Source organism: Hypanus sabinus, chromosome 9 (genome assembly GCF_030144855.1).
Source record: "Hypanus sabinus isolate sHypSab1 chromosome 9, sHypSab1.hap1, whole genome shotgun sequence".
NCBI classification, from domain to species: Eukaryota; Metazoa; Chordata; class Chondrichthyes; order Myliobatiformes; family Dasyatidae; genus Hypanus; species Hypanus sabinus.
The window spans coordinates 121,037,145-121,062,984 of NC_082714.1; the positions used below are offsets into that span (position 1 = coordinate 121,037,145).

Consider the following 25,840-nt stretch of genomic DNA (forward strand, 5'->3'; position numbering starts at 1 on the left):
ATAAAATTGAAGACCTGACAGCTAAATGGCAAACCAAAGCTGGGAGGTGCCTAACTACATGCTAGGTTACCATTGGATTTGACTCAGTGAGATCAGGACCAAGGAGCAGAGTGTCATTGGAAATTCCAAGCCAGAAGTCTTAGTCAAGTCCAAAAGCAATCAGAGTGGAAGGAAATTTCTGCAATAAACTTGTGGTTTGGCAAAAATCCCACATCATCTAGGCTAATCCACAAGACTAAGGCAGAAAGGGCCAAAGAAACATTGGCAAACAGGATCCAAACTTGAGGAGGCAGAGAATAGTGGTGGATTGGTACTTCTTTAACATGTTATGTACAACATGGATCAGTTCTGGGACCTTTGTTGTTTGTAATATGTATTAACATTTTGGCCGAGAATCTCAATGATATTATTAGTAACTCTGCAGGCTGGAGTCACAATGGGCAAAGAAGTTTTTCAAGGATACAGCGGGACATAAATCAACTAGACTATTTGGTGAAGCAGAGACAGATGAAATTCAAGTTTTGGTCAAACACCCAGAGTAAATATCAAAGCTCTTAAGAGCACTGATGTATATAAAGACCTTGTGGTGTGAATTCTTAGCTCCCTGAAAGTGATAAAAGCTAAATGAGGTAGTAAAGAAAGCATTTACAATGCTTGGTTTTATAGGCAGAGGTTAAATATAAGAGACAGGATGTTGTAGAAAACATTGGTTAAACTACATTTGGAGTCCTGTGCACCATTCTGACTGCTACACTGCAGGAAAGATGTAGTAACAATAGAGTGTAGAGACAAGCTTTACCAGTATGCTAAATGGAATGGAGAGCTGTAGTTATTAGGAGAGACTGGATGGAGATTGGAGGGAAGTGATTCACAGTGTGGTGAATATATTCAATGAGCTGACAGAGGAGGTAGAGAAGACAGGCACAATCACATTTAAAAGGTGTTTGGCCAGGTGCTTGATACAAAGGGATGAGAGGTACTTGTCTTAATATGGGCAAATGGGAATAATGTGTGTAGGCATCACTATCAGCATGGACGGTGGGGACGGTGGGGTCGGGGGGGGGGGGGAGATCTAGAGAAGCAAAAGGGCCATTACTGTGTTGCAGAATCCCATGCTTCTCTGATTTTATACTGTGGGCAAAGTGGAATTAAACAATGAACCACATATGAGGATTTAAAAATGGAATTTTAAGCTGCTTTGCAACTTTTCTTTATACTTTGTACTTTGTTTATGCTTTGCTGAAGCATGAGTTATATGTACAATATAATTTATGTTCTTTATCAGTTCATGTTTTTGAAAATAGATAATGGTACAATATGTCTTCCTCATGACATTTAGTTGGTTTATCTACATACCCCACAATTGGTATTATGGGAATATTAAATAAATTAACTTGGTTATTATTGTTTAAATTCCAAAGCAAGTTTAATCTAGAATCCAGTGTCAATATATTTCTTATACATCCTCCCATTCTGCAACATGTACCTATCTTAAAACGAACTATTTATTTAAAGTTGACTGCTAAGTTATCACCATGGTGATATTGGGAATGGTCTTTTATTTATAATGACATTGTTGTTAGTTATTATAAAGAAAATTACAGAGCACAGCAAATGTAATGCCTACCCAGGTTGCACAGATGGCAGAGCTGCTACCTCACAGCTCCAGTGATTCAGGTTTGATCCTGTTCCCTGATGTCTGTGTGGAGTTTGCACGTTCTCCCTTTGACTGCATGGATTTCTCTAGGTGCTTGAGTTCTCTCTCGCACATCCCAAAAACTTAGGTTGGCCTGTTAATTGGCCACCGTAAATTGACATTAATGAGCAGGTGAATGGGGAGCTGATGGGAATATGGGGGAAAATAAAATGGGATTGGTGTAGGATTTGTGTGGTTGATGGCATGGACTGGCTAGTGAGCTGAAAGGCCTGCTTCTGTGCTGTATGACTGTGACTAACGACTTGATTTAACATTTCCACTGCGTGTGGAATGACCTGATATATGTACTGGAACTCTGGGTGTCAACTCACAACAGCGTGCTGATTAATCCCAGTACAGTCTTTCAAAAGCAACACCCAGATAATCTGCAAAGTTCATTTCCACCATTTGCATTCATAAACAAAACATAATTAACTGATACTCAGAGATTCATATTTGTTGTATTTAATCTTAGTTTAACACCATAAAAGATGAATATTTTAACATTCAGCTATTACCAAAAGCACATCATATGCTTTTAGGAAAATACATCTGCTGTCTTTTTTTTAAGTAATTGTTCCAAGAAAGCTGGTATTACACTTAGTGAAGTCAGGCTGAAAAAATGCCACAAGATTAAAAGAGAATTGGCAAAAGCTAAGTGCAAATATGCATTTTCAGATACTGATTAATTATATTTGCTTATAGAACAGTAAAGCAAACATCAGAGAGCACATAAAGGGTTTACAAGAGTTGATTGCCAGGATGTTGGTGTTTAAAGACTGTACTGTGTGATAATCGGTTGACACCCAATGTTCGAGTATTTATAGCAGAGTTAATTTTCTCTGTTCAGGAGTACAGTACTGCTAACTATTTAATACTTTCTCTAACACAAGTCCAGAAAAGTTCTGACCAGTATAAGATCCATGAGTTAAAGTATTTTGATACCCTGGGAAACCAGTACAGGACTTTTTTTTATGAAGTACACTAGAGCCATTTATTGGTGAAGAATTAGTACTGCATGTCAAAACCAGACTATGTTGTTGTATATTGACTTTCTCAGATTAGAAATAGTCATGCTCACGGATTTTTGTGAGCCGTGTTGAATCAGTACTGAAGTAACATAGTTCTTGCACAAGGCCTATTTTTTATAAAGTAAATGATGGCAATAATTTATTTTATCACTTCACTTCAGTTGAAACCATCTATTACCAGAAATAATTGCCTTGAACCAAGGAATAGAACTGAAGATCAGCTCAAACTCATCCACAGTTTAATGATCCTTATTCTTTTGGTTGCACTTACATGCAAACAATGTGTGGAGAATGATTAAAATCCAATTTAGTATATTTGGGAGTGGAGTGCTGGAGGCGTGCATTTTCAAACAGATTTTCCAAGGGAAGAAATTTAGAATCTTGTTATTTTACTTGTCCAAGCTGAATTTGAGGAGGACGACGATTTTACTTGTCGCATTTACAATTATTGATATATATGTCATGTAGTACCATATGTGGTACTTGAGCATGATGCAGAAAAATGTTAATGAAAGAAAGTGATAGGATGTTAAGTGGTGCAGTTTGTGGAACAGGCTAGTAGTTTATGCATCCCCTTTACCTAAATACTAAACAAGTAGGGCAGCGTAATGACCCACAAGTTAGCACTGCTGTTACACAACTCCAAAGACCCATGTCAATCCTGACCTGGAGTGCTGTGTGCAGAGCTTGTCTGTTTCCTTCACAAATGTGCGGCTTTCCCTCCAGATGCTTGGGATTCTTCCCATATCCCAGTGATGTGGCAGTCTATTGACAAGTTACTCAAAGTTACACTTTGGTGTAGATTAATGATAATGTTTTGAAAGAGTCCCATGTATGTGATTGATTGAATAAATAAAGGAAATAAAATGAGAGGACTGGGACTAATATAATTGCATCACTAGCAGATGACATACTGTAGATTTGTTGGGCAGTGTGACTTCCTTCTGCATAATTATAGAATGACATATCAGCATTCATAGCCAGCTGTTAAGTACTGTGATTCTGCTTAGAGGGTATTTCATTGGAAAGGGAAATCAGGCAGAGTTTTTAAAAGATGGACAAATCTTCTGCCAATTATTCTCCACGCCAATCCTCAGCAACTTTCTAGCCAGGGAAGTCTTCGTAAAATTGGAAAAGCCATGTGTTTTACTGGAACAGCGTGTACGATATCAGCATGGAGTAACATGGCTATCCAGCTGAAACTGGTCAAAATTACCCATCTTGAAAGACCACATGCTCATTTGTAACCAAACAGACCAGGGTGACAGCTTAAAGTGAAATGTGCCTTCAAGTTTCAAGCAAGTATGTGATGTCAACAGAATCCAGCTTCACCAGTTAGATAGCAAATCACAATGCTTCCACCAAGTGAAACCAATGGGAATGAAAATCCAATTAAAACGTAACATTCAAGTTTTTAGTTTTACACTTTAATGTTTTTTCTACCTGGTCCATCATCACTCAGACCTTGTAATCCAGGTTCATACCAGTTTCCTACTGTGAGGCCCTTCAAAGTGATCCGAGCAGTTTAGATTAAAATGCCTGCAGCTGGTTGGCGCCATTCCTAGAACTTTCAGTGACCCAATATCGTGAACAAATTGTTAGTGGGATTTAGCGGAGTCACATATTACAATTCTTGAGATCTCTTGTCACAGCAGCAGGTACTTTCCAACTCACATCAGCATGCACTTGCCGCAGATCAGCTAAATGTTAATTGTATGCAAAACAGATCAATAATTCCATTCAGTGTTGCATCCGATTTTGTTTAGAGAACTGAAAATATATTTGGATGTGAATGAACTGGGACTGAATATCTGATGCTACATGTACATGAATTTGATTGTGGGCTTGAAATCATTTGATGGACATATAACATATAACAATCACAGCACGGAAACAGGCCATCTCGGCCCTCCTAGTCTGTGCCGAACTCTTAATCCCACCTACCCGCACTCAGCCCATAACCCTCCACTCCTTTCCTGTCCATATACCTGACAAAAAATTTTTTTAAAAGATGTTAATTAAAAGGATCTAGTAAATTTAAGTTAAAACTTATTGGATGTTAATTTACTTTTTGCTGGCTATCACGCAGATTTTTTGTAAATATGACCTCCTAAGCAGTCAACTTGAAAATACAAAAGCCCAAAATATGGACTAAGCAGAATAATGCTACAAAATCTTGTTCAACTTAAATCAATTATTTGCTTATAGATAAAGCTCTGACATACCATTTTCACACTTATCTTGAATAGCATTTTGCTGAGTTGGACCATTCTGAATAACCTCAGTATTGCTTTGAGCCTGAGAAAGAAAAATATGTATAATTATCAGAAGATAAATCTATATTTGTGTATGACTAATTGTGATATCCGTTACAATCTCCTATTGAGAAATATATAACTGGACAATTTAAGACCAACAGCTAATGAAAAAAATAATTTTGCACATCTTATTGAAATGTGGAATTCACACATCACTAAGTGAAAAAAGGCTGATAATTTATGGATAACGAAGTTTCATGTAAAGAATTGATTTTCCTCAACAGTGTAATAAATTCTGTATTCACCTGTTCTCTGGCATTAATGCTACAGTCACATTCAATTATCTCTATTTTCTTAAAAGAATAAAATGTGTTCCTATGGTATAATACAAGTATATTGTGAACAGTATCTTCTTAATACAAGTTATACCTCTTGAGAAGTTTTTTGAAATATCTGTAAAGCTCAGCCCCAAGACTAAAGAAATTATCTTTTTCACAAGTCAATATCAAGACTCAAAACAATCTTGATTTCTTTAAAAATTCTGTTCCAGCTGCAAAATTTGCGACAGCGTATCCTATCCTTTACAATGAGTAAAATTACAGCAATGAAAATAATCTTGCCGAATACCAAAAACAAACATTATTCCTCAGAAAACTGAAACAAGTATCATGAAGAGATCTAGTCTAATGATGATGTAATTGCATTCCATAATCATTCAAGTCTGGACAAAACTATGACACTGATTTCAGCAGGAAACCTGCTTTATTATAATTTGAATGTATTTTGTTAAGTGTGTTCATTGCTGCATAATATTTTACTGCAGAAGTGCATCAGCAACGAATAAAAAACACACTCAGGAAATCCCAATGAGCTTTCACAAGAGAGGACTGTCAGAAGATTTTTCTGTTGGGTTATGCTGCATTTCTTAGAAACATGGGTTCATCAGTATTGAAATAAAATAAAAAGAACTTTTCAAGGAAACACCAAGACTTCAAGCACGGTGTCTTTGAAATTTATATTCTCAGTATTGTTTTACCGTGCACAACATGTACAGCAATCATTTAATCATAAGGTGGGAAATGCATTTCCAGGCTGAAGTTTACCATCCTAGAAATACAACTGAACATTTCCAGCTGCATATCTCCATTAGGTATTTGACACAATTCTGACAATGCAGCTGGACAACACTATCTTGGAATATTATCTGATTATTTGGGAGCATCTTATCATTACACTGTACAATAGCAACCAGGTTTCAGTAACATTTTGGCAGGAGAGATATGGCTCAAGCAAGTCCCATTAGTTTCCTTCTCTCCATGGGTTTTCACCACCTGGGCCATAGTATCAACACCCAAAACAGGACAAACATTCCATCAAAAAGAAGTGGGGTCTAAAAGTTAGTAAACTCTATCACAAGTTAACATTTTCTGTGTCCTATGCCTCATCTGCTAATGTTATCATTGCTGCCACATACAACTACTTAATCCTGGAAATAGATATTCCAAGTTATAGGGATGTGACAGGAAAATGATTGGGACCACAAAATCTACAAATCTTCCAGCCCTTTTATCTAACCATTCCCATCTGGTATGGGAAAACAAAACTCTGAGTGAAAAAACAGTGGAAAACATTACTAATTCAATTTTCTATTATTTCCATGATGATTTCATCAAATTTAGCTTTGTTTTGTTCTACGGGTGAAGTTAAATCACTCATATCTCCATTATTTGCAAATTGCGTAATCTGATTATCTTAATGATTGTAAATAGTTCCAAACTAGTTCCTGTCATTTGTTTTTACCATTTTAAAAGAATTACTACTCCCCCCACCAAAATGTTCACAGCACACACAATTTATGTATATTCAGTGACTAATACAGCAGTTTAAATTCTTTATTAATCAGCTTGGCTGTTTAAAGCAAATTTCCCTTATTTTTCAACTATTTTCATATGAGTTATTCCACTGTACTGAAAAGAACAAATAGAATTTTACTCAGACTATAATGCTCTCTTGGTTGTATTTTTTGCTTTATACATCAAACTTTCTTGCAGAGTTGATAATAAAGAACAAAAATATTCAAACTAAATGACTACAATAATTATGAAACAGACTAAAAGTTAAGTGCATAGAGACACTTCAAAATGCAGCTCCTCTTTCAGATAAATGCACAACATATGCATAGGGACAAGTGGGAAGTGAAAATTTATATTCAGTGTCCTGATGCAAACCATTATTTAACCACCATTGTTCACTAGCTTACACTATGCGAGAATGAAATGCCATTAGAATGAGAGCCTGCTGACCATAAATTAGCTGTCAGTTATTTCACTTTCAGTTTATCTGCTTGTTATAAGTCAGGATAAATGGAGGGGACCATTCATTTATCCCACCTAATCTGTTAGGCAACCATTGCACACATCCAAAACATGATCCAGTATTCAACACGAAAAACCATTACAGAGTTTACTGGCATTATCCATATATTGATCTGAGAAGAAAGGATCCTCATAACAACCATAAATGTGTTTGTCACTAGCTTAAACTGTTTCCTCCTACCACAGAGATATCGGTTGTGATTTGCATATCCTTTTTACGCATTGCTCATCCTTATTACTCACCCCATTATCTTCCTGAATTACCTAATTATTTCAACACAAAGGATTAATTTTAAGATTTTTTCTCTGATCTGCAGGTTGGGGAATTAAAATATACGTTTCATTTCATTCAGCAAAATGTTTGACTGGGGACAGACTGGATCCCTGTTTCAAGGGTCAGTGTATGAAATGTAACCTAATGATTCTTATTAATCTTATGGTATTGCTAGAAGTCCAATCGAATCATGAGGCATGGATTTAAATTTAATTATTTCTATAAATGAATAAGGAAATATAGTGTAGTGGGCTAAAAGTCAAGGCATGACAAAAAAGACATAGTAAAGCAGCTGTGTGTGGAGAAATAGAGTGGTTGTCTGCCACATGCAGGGACCAAGCCATAATGTAATGAGGGTCAGCCTTTGCATGGGGGACTCACACAAAGGCCTTTCCTCTGTGTGCTTCCACACTCTTTTGAAGAATGGAGTACATAGGAGGGGAGTGGATCGCAATATTAAATAATGCTGAAGTAGGCTCAATCTCCCAAACCCCATTGCAAGCTACTTCACTATCCTGCCATCCAGCAGCAGCGGTTTAAGTTTGTCACATCAAAATGACCACCACAAACTGGTTGGAACCATCAGATCAAATCCAGTAATTTTCAAACTATGGAATGAAATCTGCTGTCCTTGTGCTGCAGTCTAAGGAGGAATTCAGCAGCAACAGATTTATAGTCCAACACAGTACATAACATCTTGACCTATTGCCCCTCATACTCCTCTTCTTAGCATTCCCCTTAAGGCATTCATCAATGTGGAATATGGATGAGGCAGCATTGGGGTACCTAAAAATGAAGGGGATCTTCATGTAGGTACAACACAGGAAAGCATTCTAGCCATCAGAATCAACATGCTACAGATGAACCAATACCAGAACTAACAAGTCAGATTAGAGATGTGTTTAACTGACATCCATTCATTAATAGTGCAGGACAACTAAATAACCAATGGTTCAGAAGATTCTGTGAACATTATTAGCTTCACCGACAGTAGAGCCTAGCATGCATGCAACAAGGAGGTTGTTTTCAGCCATCTTTAGCAGGTGTCCTTTGAAGAATGCTTCAATAAACCATCCCTGTGCAGATTCCAGCTCAGTGCTGGGAAGCTAACTAATGTAGCTCCTTAAAATCTACATACCCATCTCTCATTCAGTGCCCCTCAAGCTTGAACCCTCAACGAATCTCAGTCTAGTATATGGTGACATATATGTACTCTGATAATAAAGTCACTTTGAAATTTGAACCCCTTCTACTGATCTGCTTTCCTGTTCTTGACAACAAAACCCCACCCCCTTCAGTGTTGACAGCCCCCACAAATTCAACTACTCTGACAGGTAATTGGTCCTATCGAGTTACCCGATCTCATTTGCCAGTTTCCAGCAACTGAACTTCCATCTTGGTCAACAAACAAAATTAGTTGTTGCCGTACTAGAATTTAATAGCTTAATGGCCTTTCTGGGAGCTGAACTATTTCTGAGCCAATTGAGCTACACTTCTGGGTCAGTATTTATTGCCTTTGAGAAAGTGAGGAAAGCAATCTTCTTGAAGCATTAAACCCAGTCTGGTGAGAGTCATTTACTAATATGAATTGAATGGACTTTATTTCCTATTTCCTTCACATACATTAGGAGTAAAAATATTTACATTATGTCTCCGTCTGAATGTGCAATTTCTTAGTAATTTGTAATAAATAGTATTACAACAGGACAGTCAACGTAGAAATACAAACGTATCAGCATGATTTAATCAGTCTGATGGCCTGGTGGAAGAAACTGTCCCGGAGCCTGTTGGTCCTGGCTTTATTGCTGTGGTAACATTTCCTGGATGGTAGCAGCTAGAATAGTTTGTGGTTGGGGTGACTCAGGTCCCCGATGATCCTTCAGGCCCTGGTTACACACCTGCCTCTGTAAATGTCTTGAATAGTGGGAAGTTCACAACTACAGATGCGCTGGGCTGTCCGCACCACTCTCTGCAGAGTCCTGCGATTGAAGGAAATACAGTTCCCATCCCAGGCAGTGAGGCAGCCAGTCAGGATGCTCTCAGTTTTGAGCTACAGGATTGTGGATCAATGGTGGCACATTTCTGAATCAGCTTGTTGCATCAGGTTCTGAAGAACTTTTGGACAGTGGTGTGTCCTTACTCTGGTGATTTCATTCTTCTGTGATCATGGGCCTGGTAGGTGTCTTTTTTGATAAGTCTTGATGAGTTGCGGCCTGACTCTAAGAGATGGTGTTCACCTCAAACATGATGTGTCAATAGTGGAAGGAGTGAATATTGATGGTGATAGATGGGAATAAAGTAAATAAACTGCTATGTATGGAATGGATTTGAGCATGAGTTTTTGGAGTGGCACTTATCCAGGTAAGTGAAGATTGCTTGGTGGTACATTTAATTTTCATATTCCCTTACCATATAATGCCATTCAATCTAACTTTCGTGACTTAAGGTCAATCAAGTTCCCAATGAGCAACCCCATCTCCCAGAAAGATGTTCCACACAATGCCACCAGATCTACCACCCATCTATATACTTAGGGTAATTTATAATGGCAAATAAATGTAGCCATCCATGCCTTTCGAAGATGGGAGAAAACGTGTGCCCCAGAGAAAACCCACACGGTCACAGTTAGAACGTGCATTCCCCATACAGGCAGCACCAGTGGTCTGGATGGAGCATAAACTGCTCGAGAGGTAATTGGTTACATCAATGCGCTATGAAACCAGTGAATTAGTGCCAAGCTATTGGTGAACAGAACTGGGCAGTCAGGAACTGAATTTAATTCTTTACTGCCAAATATCCAGCCACTCACTAACTTCTGTAGATTGAATACTTATTAAGCTGATCTAGTTAAATGTCTTTTTGTAGCTGATTCCACCATGTTGATGGTGGTGAACTCAGTAATGGTGATATCTTTTGATGTCAAGAAAAATTAGTTGGATCTAGAAGCTCATTTGATTGATAACTAACAACTTTAAATATCCACTCTGCCCACCGTAGCAACACACACAAAATGCTGGAGGAACTCAGCAGGCTGGGCAGCATCTATGGAAAAGAGTACAGTTGACGTTTCGGGCCAAGACCCTTCATCTGGACTGGAGAAGAAAAGATGAGGAGTCAGAGCTAGCTGGTGGGCGTGGGGGTTAGGGATGAAGAAACACAAGGTGATAGGTGAAACTGGAAGGTGGGGAAGGGGTGAAGTAAATAGCTGGGAAGTCAATTGGTGAAAGATACAGGGCTGGAGAAGGAGGAATCTAAAAGGAGAGGACAGAAGGCCATAGAAGAAAGAAAAATGGTGTGGGGAACCAGAGGGAGGCAATGGGCAGGCAAGGAGTTGAGGTGATAGAGGGAAAGGGAATGAGGAATAGAGAAGGGTGGGGGCATTACCAGAATTTTGAGAAATCGATGTTCATGACATCAGATAGGAGGCTACCCAGATGGAATATAAGGCATTGTTCCTCCAACCTGAGTGTGTCTTATCATGACAGTAGAGAAAGCCATGGATGAATGTGTCAGAATTCGAAAGGGAAGTGCAATTAAAATGGGTGGCCCCAGGGAGATCCTGCTTTCTCTGCCGGATGGAGCATGGGTGCTTGGAAAAGTGGTCTCCCAATCGACATCAAGTCTCACCGAAGTACAAGAAGCATCACCAGGAGTACTGGATACAGTAGATGACCTCCAACAGATTCATCGGTGATGTGTCAGTTTGCCTCGAAGGACTGTTTGTATCCTTGAAAGGTAGTGAGGGAGGAGGTGTAGGGGCAGGTATGGCATTTGTTTCACTTGCAAGTTAGGAGGCAGATCAGTGGAGAGGGATGGATAGTCAAGGGGGTCACATAGGGAGTGATCACTGCAGAAAGCAGAAAGTTTGTGGAGGGGGGGGAGATGTGGTTGGTGGTGGGATCCCGTTGGAGATGGTGGAAGTTACAGAAAATTACGTGCTTGATACAGAGTCTTGTGGGGTGAAAGGTCAGGACAAGAAGAACCCTATCCCTGGTGTGGCGGCGGGAGGATGGGGTGAGCGTAGACTTGCGCGAAATGGAAGAGATGCAGTTGAGAGCAGCATTGATGGTGGAGGAAGGGAAGAGAAGGGACCTGATGTAGATAGGGAGACTGCTTCACAGAGCACCTGTGTCCTGTCTACTAGAAAAAACAGGACATCCCAGTGACTACCTGTTTTATTTATCATGGCAACTCTTGCGGCTGCCCCAGCACAATTTTCTTTGATAAAATTTAATGCAAAACAGCACATTTTACAGTATGTTTCGATGTACATGTGACAAATAGAGCTAATCTCTCTCCAAAATTGTTAATTATTTGGGATGAACACTAATTTTTCTTTATCAACTAGAGACACAAAACTATACAAGTCTTAATGCGCCTGACAAGATTGTTTTAGTAATTAAGGTGTGCATGGAAATCATATAGAGATTTGACACAGGGTTTCAACCTGACATATCGTCATTTTCTTCCCCTATCCAGAGACATTGCTCAACCCCCTAAATTCCTCCAGTAGATTGTTTGTTGCTTAAGATTTCACCAGATTGGAATTCTGCTATTTTCCATGGACATCCATTCTAAATCCTGCATCCAAGCTTTCCATAGTGATTGATTTGGTGTACCACAATCTAGATTTGACACTTTGTTGAATAATGTTTACTACATAAACACAAGAAATTCTGCAGATGCTGGAAATCCAATGCAACACATGCAAAATGCTGGAGGAACTCAGCAGGCCAGGTCTAAAGAAGGATCTTGGCACAAAGTGTCAACTGTTTATGCAGTTCCATAGATGCTGACTGACCTGCTGAGCTCCTCCACCATTTTGTGTGTGTTGCTAATGTTTGTATTAGGTGATTCCAAACCAGAAACCATGAATTAATGGGAGATACACTCTCTTATGAAGTCCAGATCTGCAGCATTCATATCAGTTAATCCTAAACCTTAGATCAAGATATGACCTTCACAAAGCTATCAGAGATGTTCTTTTTTATATACATTTTACAAATTAAAAAAACCCCAAATCAGAATGAGGAACATTAATACAGTGCAAAATTAAGCATACAATGACAATATGATACAAAGAAAGGGAATTAAAAAAAGCCCCTAAATTGAAGACAAGTAAACTTAGTATCCTCCCCCAACCCCACAACACAATAAAAAAAAACTCCAGACCAACCACAACACAATATAGAGAATATAAATCAGGACAATCAAACTTAGCAACAGAGGATAATAATGCCTACTACCAGAAAAAAAAAGGAGCTGAAAGCAAGGGACCGAAAAGAAAAAAAAACCCTAGTCAAGAGGAAGTTTATGAAAGTACTCGATAAAAGGTCCCCAGACCTTATGGAACTTTAAATCCGAATTAAGAACTGAATAATGGATTTTTTCGAGGTCCAAACAGGCCATAGTGTCGTTAAGCCATTGAGCATGAGTGGGCGGGGCAACATCTCTCCATCTAAGGAGGATCAAGCGTCTAGCCAGGAGAGAGGCAAAGGATAATATTCGGCATTTGGTCGGACTCGGATGTAAATCTGTCTCGCCCCAGAAACCGAACAGAGCAATTAAGGGGTTTGGTTCTAGGTGCTGATTCAGAATATACGATAACGTAGTGAAGACATCTTTCCAAAATTTCTCCAAGCTAGGACAGAACCAGTACATATGAATGAGAGAGGCCTCACCCCTCTTGCATTTATCACAAAGCGGACTAATGTTAGGGTAGAATCGAGATAGTTTAGATTTAGACATATGGGCTCTATGAACAATCTTAAACTGTAAAAGGCAATGGCGAGCACAAAGAGAGGTTGAGTTAACTGATTTGAGAATCGAGTCCCAACTCTCATCAGATAAGGAGATATTTAAATCCTGCTCCCATGCCATTTTAATTTTATCCACAGGGGCCCGTCGTAAGGCTGCTAACTTATCTCGAAAAATTGATATTAAACCTTTACCTAGTGGATTAATGGAAAGAAATAAGCCCATAGCATTTTTCGCAGGCATTTCAGGAAAGTTAGGAATTAAAGGAGCAATAAAGTGTCTAATTTGGAGATATCTAAAAAAAATGAGCATTGGGCAGATTGAACTTAACAGAGAGCTGCTGAAAAGAAGTGAAGCGATTATTAATGAAAAGATCTTCAAAATGCCTAGTGCCCTTCCTATACCAAACATGGAATGCTGAATCGTACGTAGTAGGTAGAAAAAGGTGATTATGTACGACAGGGCTGGAAACGGAAAAGCCATGGAAACCATAGCATTTCCTAAACTGAGCCCATATACACAAAGTGTGTCTAACAAGAGGATTAGCTATTAATCTGGACAGACTACTAGGGAGTGCAGAGCCAAGAAGTGCAGAGGTAGATAGTTCTTTAGTGGAGCTCAACTCCATTGCCACCCAATTAGGGCACTCGGGTTGACCATGGAAGAAAGACCAAAAGGTAGGCTATCAGAGATGTTAAGAGACAGTACCAGTCCAAAATAGAGTCTCAGTTCAGCCGGCATCTGTGGAAGGGCTTATATACTATAATGGGTTACAAAACAAAGTGGAACAGTATCACTGACAACAGCACATCCCTTCTCAATGAGCTTAACATATTTGATGCACATTTTGAACATAATAAACTGGTGTGTCACCACCCATCTTAATGGTTCTCAGTGCATCTGAATCTACAGTCACCAATCAGGGTTTAAGACCAAAAGACGTAGGCACAGAATTAGGCCATTTGATCCATCGAGTCTACTCCACCATTCCATCATGGCTGATATAGTATCCCTGTCAACCCCATTCTCCTGACTTCTCCCCATAACCCATGACACCAGAATAAATCAAAAATCTATCAACCTCTGTCTTAAATATACTGTACTCCGTGACTTGCCCTGCACAGCCAACTGTGATAATGAATTCTACAGATTCACCACCATCTGGCTAAAGAAATGTTCGAAATGTATGTCACTCCATTCTGAGGCTGTGCTCCTTAACTGTAAAAACATTCATTCTATCTAGACCTTTCAATATTCATAGGTTTTACTAAGAACACCTCAACATTGTTCTAAACTCTAGTGAGTACAGGCCCAGAGCCGACAAAAGCTCCTCAAATGTCAACCCTTTCATTCCTGGGCTTAGATTTACATCCTTACATTTAAATTCTAGTCCTCTCGAAATAAACGTTAACATTGCATTTGCCTTCCTTACCACTGACTCAATCTACAAGTTAACTTTTTAGGAATCCTGCATGAGGACTCCCAAGTCCTGTTGCATCACTAATTTTTGAATTTTCTCTCCATTTTTCCCCATCTTCCTTTTCCCATTCTTTGCCCATTCTTCCAATCCGTCCATGTCTTTTGGGGGACACCCTGCTTACTTCCTATCTAATTGGTACCAATATCAACCTTGACAAGGTATTCCCGACATGATCTCCTGTATATTGGTTAGACCCGATGTAGATTGGGAGACTGTTTCTCTGAGCACCTACGCTCTGTCCACCAGAAGAAGCAGGATCTCCCAGTGGCCACCCATTTTAATTCCACGTCCCATTTTGATATGTCAATCCATGGCTGCCTCCACTGTCGTGATGAGGCCACACTCAGGTTGGAGGAACAATACCTTATATTCTGTCTGGGTAGCCTCCAACCTGATGGCATGAACATCGATTCCTTGAACTTCTGGTAATGCTCCCCGCCCCCTCACCATTCCCCATCCCCTTTTCCCTCTCTCACCTTATCTCTTTGCCTGCTCATTGCCTCCCTCTGGTGCTCCTCCCCCTTTCTTTCTTCCATGGCCTTCTGTTCTCTCCTATCAGACTCCCACTTCTCTAGCCCTGCACCTCTTTCATCAATCAACTTCCCGGCTCTTCCCTTCATCCCTCCCTCTCCCGGTTTCACCCATCACCCTGTGTTTCTCTCTCTCCTCCCCCATCTTTAAAATCTAGTCCTCATCTTTTTTTTCTCCAGTCCTGCCAAAGGGTCTTGGCCTGAAATGTCGACGGTACTTTTTTTCCATAGATGCTGCCTGGCCTGCTGAGTTCCTCCAGAATTTTGTGTGCCTTGGTGGATTTCCAGCATCTGTAGATTTCCTCTTGTTTGAGACATATAGTGAAGTGTGTTGTTTCTATCAAATCTTGTCCAAGCAAGCTCATCACTAAACTCTAGACACTTGAACTCAGCAACTACTTTTGCAAAAGATTACTTGACTCTCTGACCAACAGAATGCAGTCAGTGAGAATGGGCAGCAACACCTCCCCCACAATTATTCTAAACACTGATGCACCACAAGGATGTGTTCTCAGCCCTCTACTCTACTCCTTGTACACTCATAACTGGATGGCCAGATTCCGCTCCAACTTCATCTATAAGTTTGCAGATGATAGCACTGGGGTGGGCTCCATCACAAATAATGGAGTACAGGCAGAAAATAGAACATCTCGTGTTCTCAATATTTATTGCTTTTTTATTATTATTTTATCCCTTAAGAATTTGTTCAAGCTATTGTCTTTTGCACATTTGTTATTTGTCCATCTTGTTGGATGTGGTCTTTCATTGAATTGATTGTTTTTCTTTGACTTACAGAGTATGCCTGTAAGAAAATGAATTTCAGAGTTTGCATATGGTGTCATATATGCACTTTGGTAATAAATTTACTTTGAACTTTGAGTAGTACCCTTTTTATTCCCATTGCCAACCATGTCTCAGTTGATGACATTTTAGTGTTTACTATAGGGTCATGGATTCAAGTCCAACACAAGACACTTGAATGTATATTTCAAGCTGATGCTCTTTTGCAATTCAAAGAAAGGGTTTTAATAACTGAGATGCCATTTGTAAAGCAAGGCATTCAACAGGACTTCATCTGGTCCCTCACAAAGATATGAAAGTCCAATCGTATTACTTCCAAGTATGGAAGTGTCCTGGTGAATACTTCTCTCTCAACCAATAAAAGTATAATAGACTTGTATTTATCACATTCCTAATTGGGGGTGGGTGGCTATACCATACACATATTCCTTGCTGCATTCTGTACATCACAGAAATGACTACACTTTAAATATATTTTAGCTATAAATATCTTGGAATGTCTGTGTTCCTGAATGGTGTTTAAAACCTAGCTCCTTTTAGAAAGCAACTATAAAGTCACAATAACAAATTTAAGGCACTTACAGTAGAACGTGACTTGGTTTAAATAGGCTGATCCTTTAATAATACAGTACACAATTAAGATTCAATTAGAAGCTCATGAAAAATGAATTGCAGATAATTGTACACCCGCTATTACCTGGGCTTGTTTCAATGCTGAAGGTTCTGATTCTGAGTCATTCAAAGGCTCATTTGATACTACATTTCCCATTGTGAATATTCTGTTTGAAAACAAAAAACATAATCCGAAGTTAATTAACTTAAAACTGCTTTGAAAATATAGGGCAAATGATAATAACGCTAACTAAATTATAATAACATAAACCCAGGCATTACATAGAAAATTGGAACATCAAAATACTAGAAATAAGAAAATGAATCTAATCTGTTCTTAAATATTTACATTGTATAAAATACACTGTCTTGTCACAATTAATGGCATCACTTAATCAACCTCTGGACATAACTAACAGCAATTTGACCCGTGTTAGTCTTATTTATTATTGAGCATCAATTTGTCTCTGATTTGTCATAAACGAATTTTTTTTTTAAAAAAGGCTGCTCTAATAATCCCATGTGACTTTTCAAGCTGAGCAAATATTTGACTCCCCATAGCTTAGTGTCGATGAATTGCCTTCCTGTACTGCTGCGGTCCTTGATGCATGCTGATAAATTTGGTCCCTTCTACTTTTCATTCAAGTTCCAAAATTCCATAGAGAGCAGTTTAGGAAAGTTGAGGGATGTTTTCCTTGGACAAACCAACAACCATCTCCAGACAAGCCAGTTCATCAGAGTTCTTCACAATCCAAGGGGAGCCTCCAGGTGCACGAGATGCCACCACATCACAAAGATGTAAAATTTGATAGGTTAATTGACCACAGCATTTAGTAGGCCTCCGTTAGTCTCAATAGACCATGGATTTGCACCTTGGAAAGTTTCCAGGGCGCAAACCTGGGCAAGGTTTTTTTTTAATGAAGACCGGCAGTTGCCCAAGCTGCAAGTCTCCCCTCTCCACAGCAATTAAACCCATGGGCGCATGGAAGAGTTTGAGTGAGTGGATGAGAATGTTGGATGAATATAGGATTAATGAAGGATTAGTGTAACTGGAATTTGCAAATTAACACTGTGGTTCACTCTCCTACCTTCCCTCCGGCCCTGAGAAAACAGTACTCCACTCCCCTTCCCTTTTTCATCTGATAGCTGTACAAGCAGTTTAGTACAACCCATATGTCATAATTTTGAATTACAATCCCAGTGATTAAACACAATTTCAGGAGATCCAGTAGTCTTTACTTCAGCAAGATTTCAGGTGGGAAGTCAGCACAAGAAAATTACTATTTCACAACAGAACACCCTTTAGCCCCAGTGCCTGTTCTCCGTTGATGAACCAGGCTCATTACATGTGTCACAAACAGACAACTCTTGCATGTCATTGTTTCTAAATGCACACATTTTTGCTAATTTTAGCATCTTATCAAAGACTAACCTGTAGAGTTAGGGTTAGTAAGTTGTGGGCATGCTCTGTTGGCAGTGGAAGCATGGCAACGCTTATGGGCTGCACAGCACAATCCTCGCTGATCTGATTTGATGCAAACAACACACCTTACTATATGTTTCAATGTTTTGAGGTATATATGACAAATAAAGCTAAAGCTAATCTCATTATATTCTGCCTCAATTTTATGTTAATTTATCAGAGAGTTGTGAATGCAATATAATGCTTTGAAAAAATATTCAGCTCCCACAACAATTTTCTAACTTTAAAATATATTGAAGTAAAATTTAAACTTTAAAATTTTTTGAGCCAATCAACAAAACATTGCGCATCATGTCAAATCAAAGGAAAATTCTCAAACCTCTCAATAATTAACTGAAAACCAAAATCGTAAGGCTGAAAAAAATATTCATCCTCTTTGTAAATACTATGCTAACTTTCCTCAGGTGCAAAATGCAGTTTTACCTTACCAACTCACCCAGTCTGTTGATATACAGTACTATGTAAAAGTCTTAGGTACATATGTATAGCCAGAGTGCTTAAGACTTTTGCACAGCACTGTATTTGTCAACATGGAGCAGAGAGCAAGCTTGAAAATCTGGCCGGAACGAAGTGTGTTGGGAACAGTGATGGTGGAGCACCAAGGGATGGGTATGGGGCAAGTGGCAGAAAAATAATGCCAGGTGTGGGGGGGGGGTTTGGCACAGGTGCGGACACACCCAGCCCTGAAACACCAGGCAAGGCCATTTGATTTGAAACAATTGGTCTGTTGATCATTGCAGAATGTCTCTGGGGCTTTCTGCACGATCTTCTCTCCCTTCCCCTTTTCCTGACCACGTTTTCCCTCTCCTTGCTCCTTCCTACTCTCAGACCAAAATAGAGACCCATATCAGAATCAGGTCAATTATCACTCACATTTTTTCTGTGGCAGCTGTACAGTGCAATATATAAAATTACTACAATACTGTGCAAAATTGGAGGGTTGCCTATTTTCAATGACTTCAGCAGAATACTGAAGTATTCAGTATTCAGAGAAAGCCCCTTTCTCTGTAAGTTACAACAGTATGATAGATTTTCAACAAACTAAATTAGAATAAAGATAAAAGAACATTCAAGATAAGTCAGTGAAATGATAATAGAGGAGCATAAATCTGGTGAAGGGTACAAGACTATCTCAAACTCACTGAACATACCTCGGAGCTCTGTGCAGTCCATTGCGAAAAAGTGGAAAAAATATGAAAGCAAGCCATACTACCTAGGTCAGGCCGTCATTTCAAACTTAGTCACAGAAGAAGAATGGCAACTGTAATAGAGGCTACCATGACACCTACAGTCACTCTCAGTGAGCTGCAGAAGTCAGTGGCTGCAAATGGAGATGAAGTTCTTGGCTCCACATTCCCTAAGACCTTGCCCAAAAAAGGTATTTTTGGAAGATTGGCAAGGAAGACAAACTGGCTAAGCAAAAGCATATACTTGCCTGTAAAGACCTTCCAAAGCATCATTTAGAAGATACTGTAAAGGTATGGAAGAGGGTCTTGTGGTTGGATGAGACTACAGTGGAATGTTTTGGCCTCAACATAAGCAGTACCTATGACATAAATCTAATGCAGCGCCTCAGCCAGGTAACACCATTCCTATTGTAAAGTATAGTGGAGGTAGCTTCATTTTATGGGGAAGCTTTTCAGCAGCAGGGACAGGAAATCTGGTCAGCATTGATGGGAAGATGAATGCTGCTAAATACAGAGAGGTCCTGGATAAAAACCAGCCAGCCTCTGTCAGAAAGCTTAAACTGGGAAGGAAGTCTGTCTTTCAGAAGGACAATGAGTCAAAGCACACTGCCAGAGCAACCATGGAGTGGTTTCAAATGAAGAAAATTGATTTCTTTGATTGGCCTAGTCAGGGTCCTGACCTTAACGTGATCAAACATCTGAAGCAAGTCATCAGGATTGCTGTCCATAGCCGCTCCCCAAATAAGCTGGTACAGCTTGAGCAATCATGCAAGAAGGAATTGCCAAATCCTGCTCCATCACATTGTGCAACCTAATAGAGACTTAACCCAAAAAAACCCAACTGACTGTAATAGCTGCGAGAGGTGGTGATATTAAGTATTCAACAAAGGGTACTGCTGATATTTCTGTTTTTGAATTTGTATTTTTTCACACTTTACAATTTTCCCTGTTTTTCTGCGGAAAAAGAGTGTGTAATTCACAAATAAAAATTCTCAGTTAAAATAAACAGAAGGGGGTGAATCCTCTGCAGTCTGGGTGGGGACAGTAGTCCTAAACTGCTTTAGAGATAGGAGTTGCAGCATTTGGAGCTTGTGATGATGAAAGAACAGAGATGTATTTCCATATTAGGGTTGTGTGTCATTTGGAGTGAGTTTACAGGCAATGTCTTTATAACTGCTTCTACGCTAGATGGTAGAGGTTAGAACTTTGGGGTATACAGTTGGGGGAAGTCTTGAAGAATTGTTACTGCGCAGTTGGTGGATGATACATGATACAGCCTTTGCTTGGCAGTGGATCCAGCACTTAAGATGGCAAATTGCTTGCCAATCAAATGCGATGCTTTGTCTTGGACGGTGCCCAATTTTTCAGGTGTTGTTGGAGTCTGACTTATCAGGAAACTACCTCATCATACTCTTGATATGCTTTTGATGGTACATCCCTTGTCCCGAGAGTCTCTTGGTAAGTAGCCTCATAGCATTTTTCTCAACAATCCTTTTTTGAATCTTGCATTCTTAAGTATGTCCTCTCATTCTACTAAACTCCAGTGACCATGGGTCAATCTTATTTAATTCCTCCTCAAAGAACAACCCTTTCTCCCATGAGTCTCCTCCATGTTTCAGCTCTGCAGCACAACTTTCAAGACATTCCAAAGCCCAGGACCCCACAAGTACTCAAATTTTAATCATAAGCAAGCATAGTACAATCAGAACAAAACATTTGTGTTTGTGTGCTCCAACCTTTATGCAATAAAAAATGCAACAAAACCTGTCTTCCTAAATGCACAAGAATTTTCAGTATTTCATTTTCAGCTTTGCCGAAGGTCTTTTTAAAAACACTTTCCTATTCTTCCAACAAAACAAATAATTACTTTGTAATTCTTTACAGCTTCCTGACGGTCCACTTTGCAAACTAATCTGTGAAGTCAGCAAACTTGGATGGGTTACTCACTGCTTTGTCATCTGAGTCATCCACATAGATTGTAAAATGGTGAGATTCTAGCAAAGATCCTCATGTAACAGCTGTGAAGTCTAAAAGTAGGTCTTCACTCATAATCCGTTTCCTAACCTTTAAACAAGCTCCAGTGTAAATCTTCTCACAACAGTTTTGTCAACAAAGTAGGCTCTAAAGCAATAATGAGACCTTTTGAGTTGGATATCCTGTTACTTGGTGGAACTGAATAAACCCCAATGATGAAAATGTCTGTGCGCTGAATCCACTGTCAAAGTTCAAGAAAGGAGTAAATGTTTGTGAATATTCAGTAACTATTAAAAATATATTATTTACCTTGTATAAAAATACTTCCAACACCATGTCCTAAAAATCATCCAACTCACCATAAGGACAAGTGAACCAATGTTAGGAACTTCTCCCAACCAACATCACCAGATACTCTGAGTTGGTCACCTCTGTTGTATGCCTTACACCAGACTATGGAAACAGATGCTATATTCCCAGTAAATAAAAATTAAAAATACTCCAGTTGCTGGACATCTAAAATAAATCTGAAAATGATGGGAACATAGGTCTGTCAGCATTCTCGTAAGGAGGAACAGTTTATGTTTCAAGTCGGGGGCATTTTATCAGAACTGGGAAAACAACAGAAAACAAGTTAAAGAAAGGGATGGGTTTCATAAAAGGAATCTCTCTCATAAAATGAGATCAAATGAGTAAATATAGCAATTAAGCCATACTTCTGATCAGATTATGCTCTGTGTAATATGTTCCTAACTGTATGTATGTGGGACATGCGCAGCAGATACTACTTAACAGAAAAACTTATAGCAATCCCTGAATTAATAAACAGGAACAAATAATATTAAAAATATTAAGCAGTGTGGTATTGTTTCAAGGAGGTAGCATTACTTGTCCCTTATTAGCCCTCAAGTAGGGCTTGGCACGGCTGAATCTGACTTATGTGTGGCTTCAAATAAATTTATTATCCATGTACATATATGTTAACATATACTACCTTGAAAACTCATTTTCTTGCCTGGATTAACAGGAAAGAAAGAAATAAAATAGAATTTATGACAAAAATATAAACAAAGACTGACAATCAACCAATTTGCAAAAGACACACTGTACAAATTAAGATGTAATACTGAGAACAAGAGCTGTAGAGAGTCCTTGAAAGTAACTCTGTAGAATCAGATCAGAGCGATGGAGACTGAAGTTATCCACTTCAGTTCAGGAGCCTAACAGTTGTAGAGTTATAACTGTTTCTGAACCCAGTGGTGTGGAACCTAAGGCTTCTGTACCTCATCTCTAATGGTAGTAGCAAGAAGAGGTCATGGCCTTGATGGTGGATGGTTCAGATTCACAGGAGTGTCATTGTCTGTAGATTACCCTTTGAAATGGCCTTGCAAACAATTCAGATGTATCAAAATAACCATGCTAAAACAAAGCAAGAAGAAAACTGGACAAGTCCTCACACATGTACCAAGGCATCAAATGGATCCTGCTTCTCCAGTATACAGAGCTTCATTCAAAGTACCAAAACATTCAGTCAAAGCCCCAGTCTCCTCCATCAAAATCACTGACTGTGTCCTCTAGCAGAGAAGATCAGTCCAATATAGATGGTAAAATGGTGGTTAGGAATCAAAGATGAATAGGGAATCTTTAACAGTTACTTGAACCAAGTGGATTCTCAACCATGAACATGGAAACCTACTGATGTTCTTTTGCAGCCAATGAATCTGTATTCCTTCATGGTAAGTGTTATTTGCAACTATGTATGGAGTGACATGGGCACTGAAGGCATGACTGCCAGATTGCTTATGGGAGGTGAATCAACACATCAATTCATCAGCATCAATACAAGCAAAATGCTGGAAGAACTCAGCAAGTGAGGTAGCATCTGTGGAGAAGAATAAACAGCCCGTCTAGGAGTCCTGATGAAAGGTCTCAGCCTGAAACAATGGCAGTTTATTCCCCTCTATATGTGCTGTCCGACTTGCTGAGTTCCTCCAGCATGATCCTCAAAATTTCTAGAATCTGCAGAATCATTTGTATTCATCTGTATCAATCTACATATTTTAGATAAATTTATTTAAGACAACATGGCAGGAATGACCAGCTCACTCCTTATAGAAGTAAATTCCCCACTTCACATTGAGGATTCCATTCGTAATTCATTGTGTGTATTGAGACCAAAGGTCCCCTATTGAATCATTAACTCTGTTTCTACTTCCACGGTGCTGCCTGACCTGCTGATTATTTCCAGCATTTTCTATTCTAATCTGATCTTTAGGTTCAGAAAAGATTGGGTCACTCAGTACTAATTATCCATGAGGTGCAGCCTCACATCCCAATCTGTAGCACTCGGCCCACCATATCACTTATCTTTTCATTATTGTCCAGAGGGTACCCGTGTACAGTGAGGTATGAAAGCCAAGTTGGAAAGAGCACCAGGCAGATCTAAATATGAGGAGTCATGCATTCTATATGCAGCTTGCAGCAGATGGAGCTAAGTGATCCCACAATTGCCTGATTAGATCAACCTTACATCTAGATATAAAGAGCAGTGTACAATTAAAAAAAGAGCCTCCAATAATATCTGCAAACCTAATAATGAAGGTACTTAGCACCTGAGTGGCAAAGACAAGACTAAAGCATTTTTACAACCATCTTCAGCCAGATTCACTGAAATTGGAATAAAAGAACATAATTGTTGTTGAGCAAACATTGCAAAATTGATCTTATTTTCCTGTTTAGTAATGTATGTATTCAATTTAATTAATGAAAATCCATCAGGCTATTTGCCCTAAATTTTCTGTAGGATCCTTTTGTCCTAATTATGCATAAACTGCCATAATCCAATGAGTTTTCTTTTGAAGTCACTTCAGCTAGATTAGTAAAATGAGTTTCATCATCTCTAAACCAAAAGGTGGAACTGTGGATTGCATCATCTTCAGATCATAAAGCTATAGAATCATTCAACATAGAAACAGATGCTTCAGCCCACCTTGTCCACGTTAACTGTTCTATTTGTCATTGCCATGAAATGGGCAGCAGGAGTTTGAGTTGATAGTGGACAGCAAATTTTAGTACATTGATAGAGTGGCAAGATTGAAGGGAAAATTACAGTACGGCTTTGTGAGGAGGAATTTCAGGTTTGTGCTTCATTAATCCAGTGCCACTCCTCAGGTCAGCATTCTTGATAGATGACAACTGTTGTAACAACTTTGCATACTGTGTTCCACACCCAGTGACAGCAGTTCAAGTTGACAGTCAACAGGCTGATTCTGTCTGACAGATTGGGCTTCAGCTATATTCCTCCACCATTCAAACTTTGGATGGCTGTTACTTTTACTACAATGTAAGTTGCAACTCATCTATTGAACAGTGCATCAATGATGGATCCACAAGGGAATGGGTTCATCTTGACATTAGAGGAGGCCATGGATAGACATATCAGAATGGGAATATGACGTGAGATTAAAATTTGTGGCCACTGGGAGTTCCTGCTTTCTCTGGCGGACAGAGCACAGGTGTTCAGCAAAATGGCCTCCCAGTCTGCATCGCGTTTCAGCAAAACGGTCTTACGCCAGAGAAAGCAGGATCTCCCAGTGGCCACAAATTTTAAGTCCACATCCCATCACTCTGCCTGTTCTCCATCTCCCTCTGGTGCTCCCCTCCCCCTTTCTTTCTCCCTAGGCCTCCTGTCCCATGATCCTTTCCCTTCTCCAGCTCTGTATCCCTTTTGCCAATCACCTTTCTGGCTCTCAGCTTCACCACACCCCCTCCGGTCTTCTCCTATCATTTTGCATTTTCCCCTCCCCCACTACTTTCAAATCTCTTACTATCTTTCCTTTCAGTTAGTCCTGCCGAAGGGTCTCAGCCCGAAACGTCGACTGGACCTCTTCCTATAGATGCTTCCTGGCCTGCTGTGTTCCACCAGCATTTTGTGTGTGTTGCTTGAACTTCCAGCATCTGCAGATCTCCTCGTGTTTGAAATGTAATGTTGGTATTTATTTCAAAGTGAATAGAGTATAAAAACAAGGAGATAATGTTGAAGCTTTATTAGACAGGCCACACTTGGAGTATTGTCAACAGTTTTGGACTTATTTCAGAAAGGATGTATTGTTGTTGCAGAGGGCTCAGAGGAGGTTCAAGAGGATTATTCTGGGGCCGAAAGAAAGCCATTAACATATGAGGAGCATTTGGCAGCTTTGGGGCCTGTACTCACTGGAATTTGGAAGAACGCATGGGAATTTCATCAAAACCTAAGGAATGTTGAAAGGACTAGATAAGGTGGTTGTGGAGAGGATGTTTTCTCTGCTAGGAGTACCCAGAACTAGACAGCAATGCCTCAAAATTGAGGGGCAACCTTTTAGAACGGAAGTAAGGAGGAATTT

General features: G+C 39.4%; 1 protein-coding gene across 1 annotated transcript in view; it reads right to left on the reverse strand.

Annotated features, from left to right (window-relative positions):
• Window positions 1-16,979, reverse strand: part of LOC132399759 (breast carcinoma-amplified sequence 1 homolog) — a 122,788-nt gene extending 105,809 nt beyond the window's left edge. The window contains exons 1-2 of the mRNA XM_059980477.1: window positions 16,900-16,979; window positions 4,953-5,025 (exon numbers count right to left, since the gene is read on the reverse strand). Of these exons, the coding sequence (XP_059836460.1) occupies window positions 4,953-5,025; window positions 16,900-16,971 (145 nt within the window). The 5' untranslated portion in view covers window positions 16,972-16,979. The remainder of the gene's footprint in view (window positions 1-4,952; window positions 5,026-16,899) is intronic.
• Between the last annotated feature and the right edge of the window lie 8,861 nt (window positions 16,980-25,840).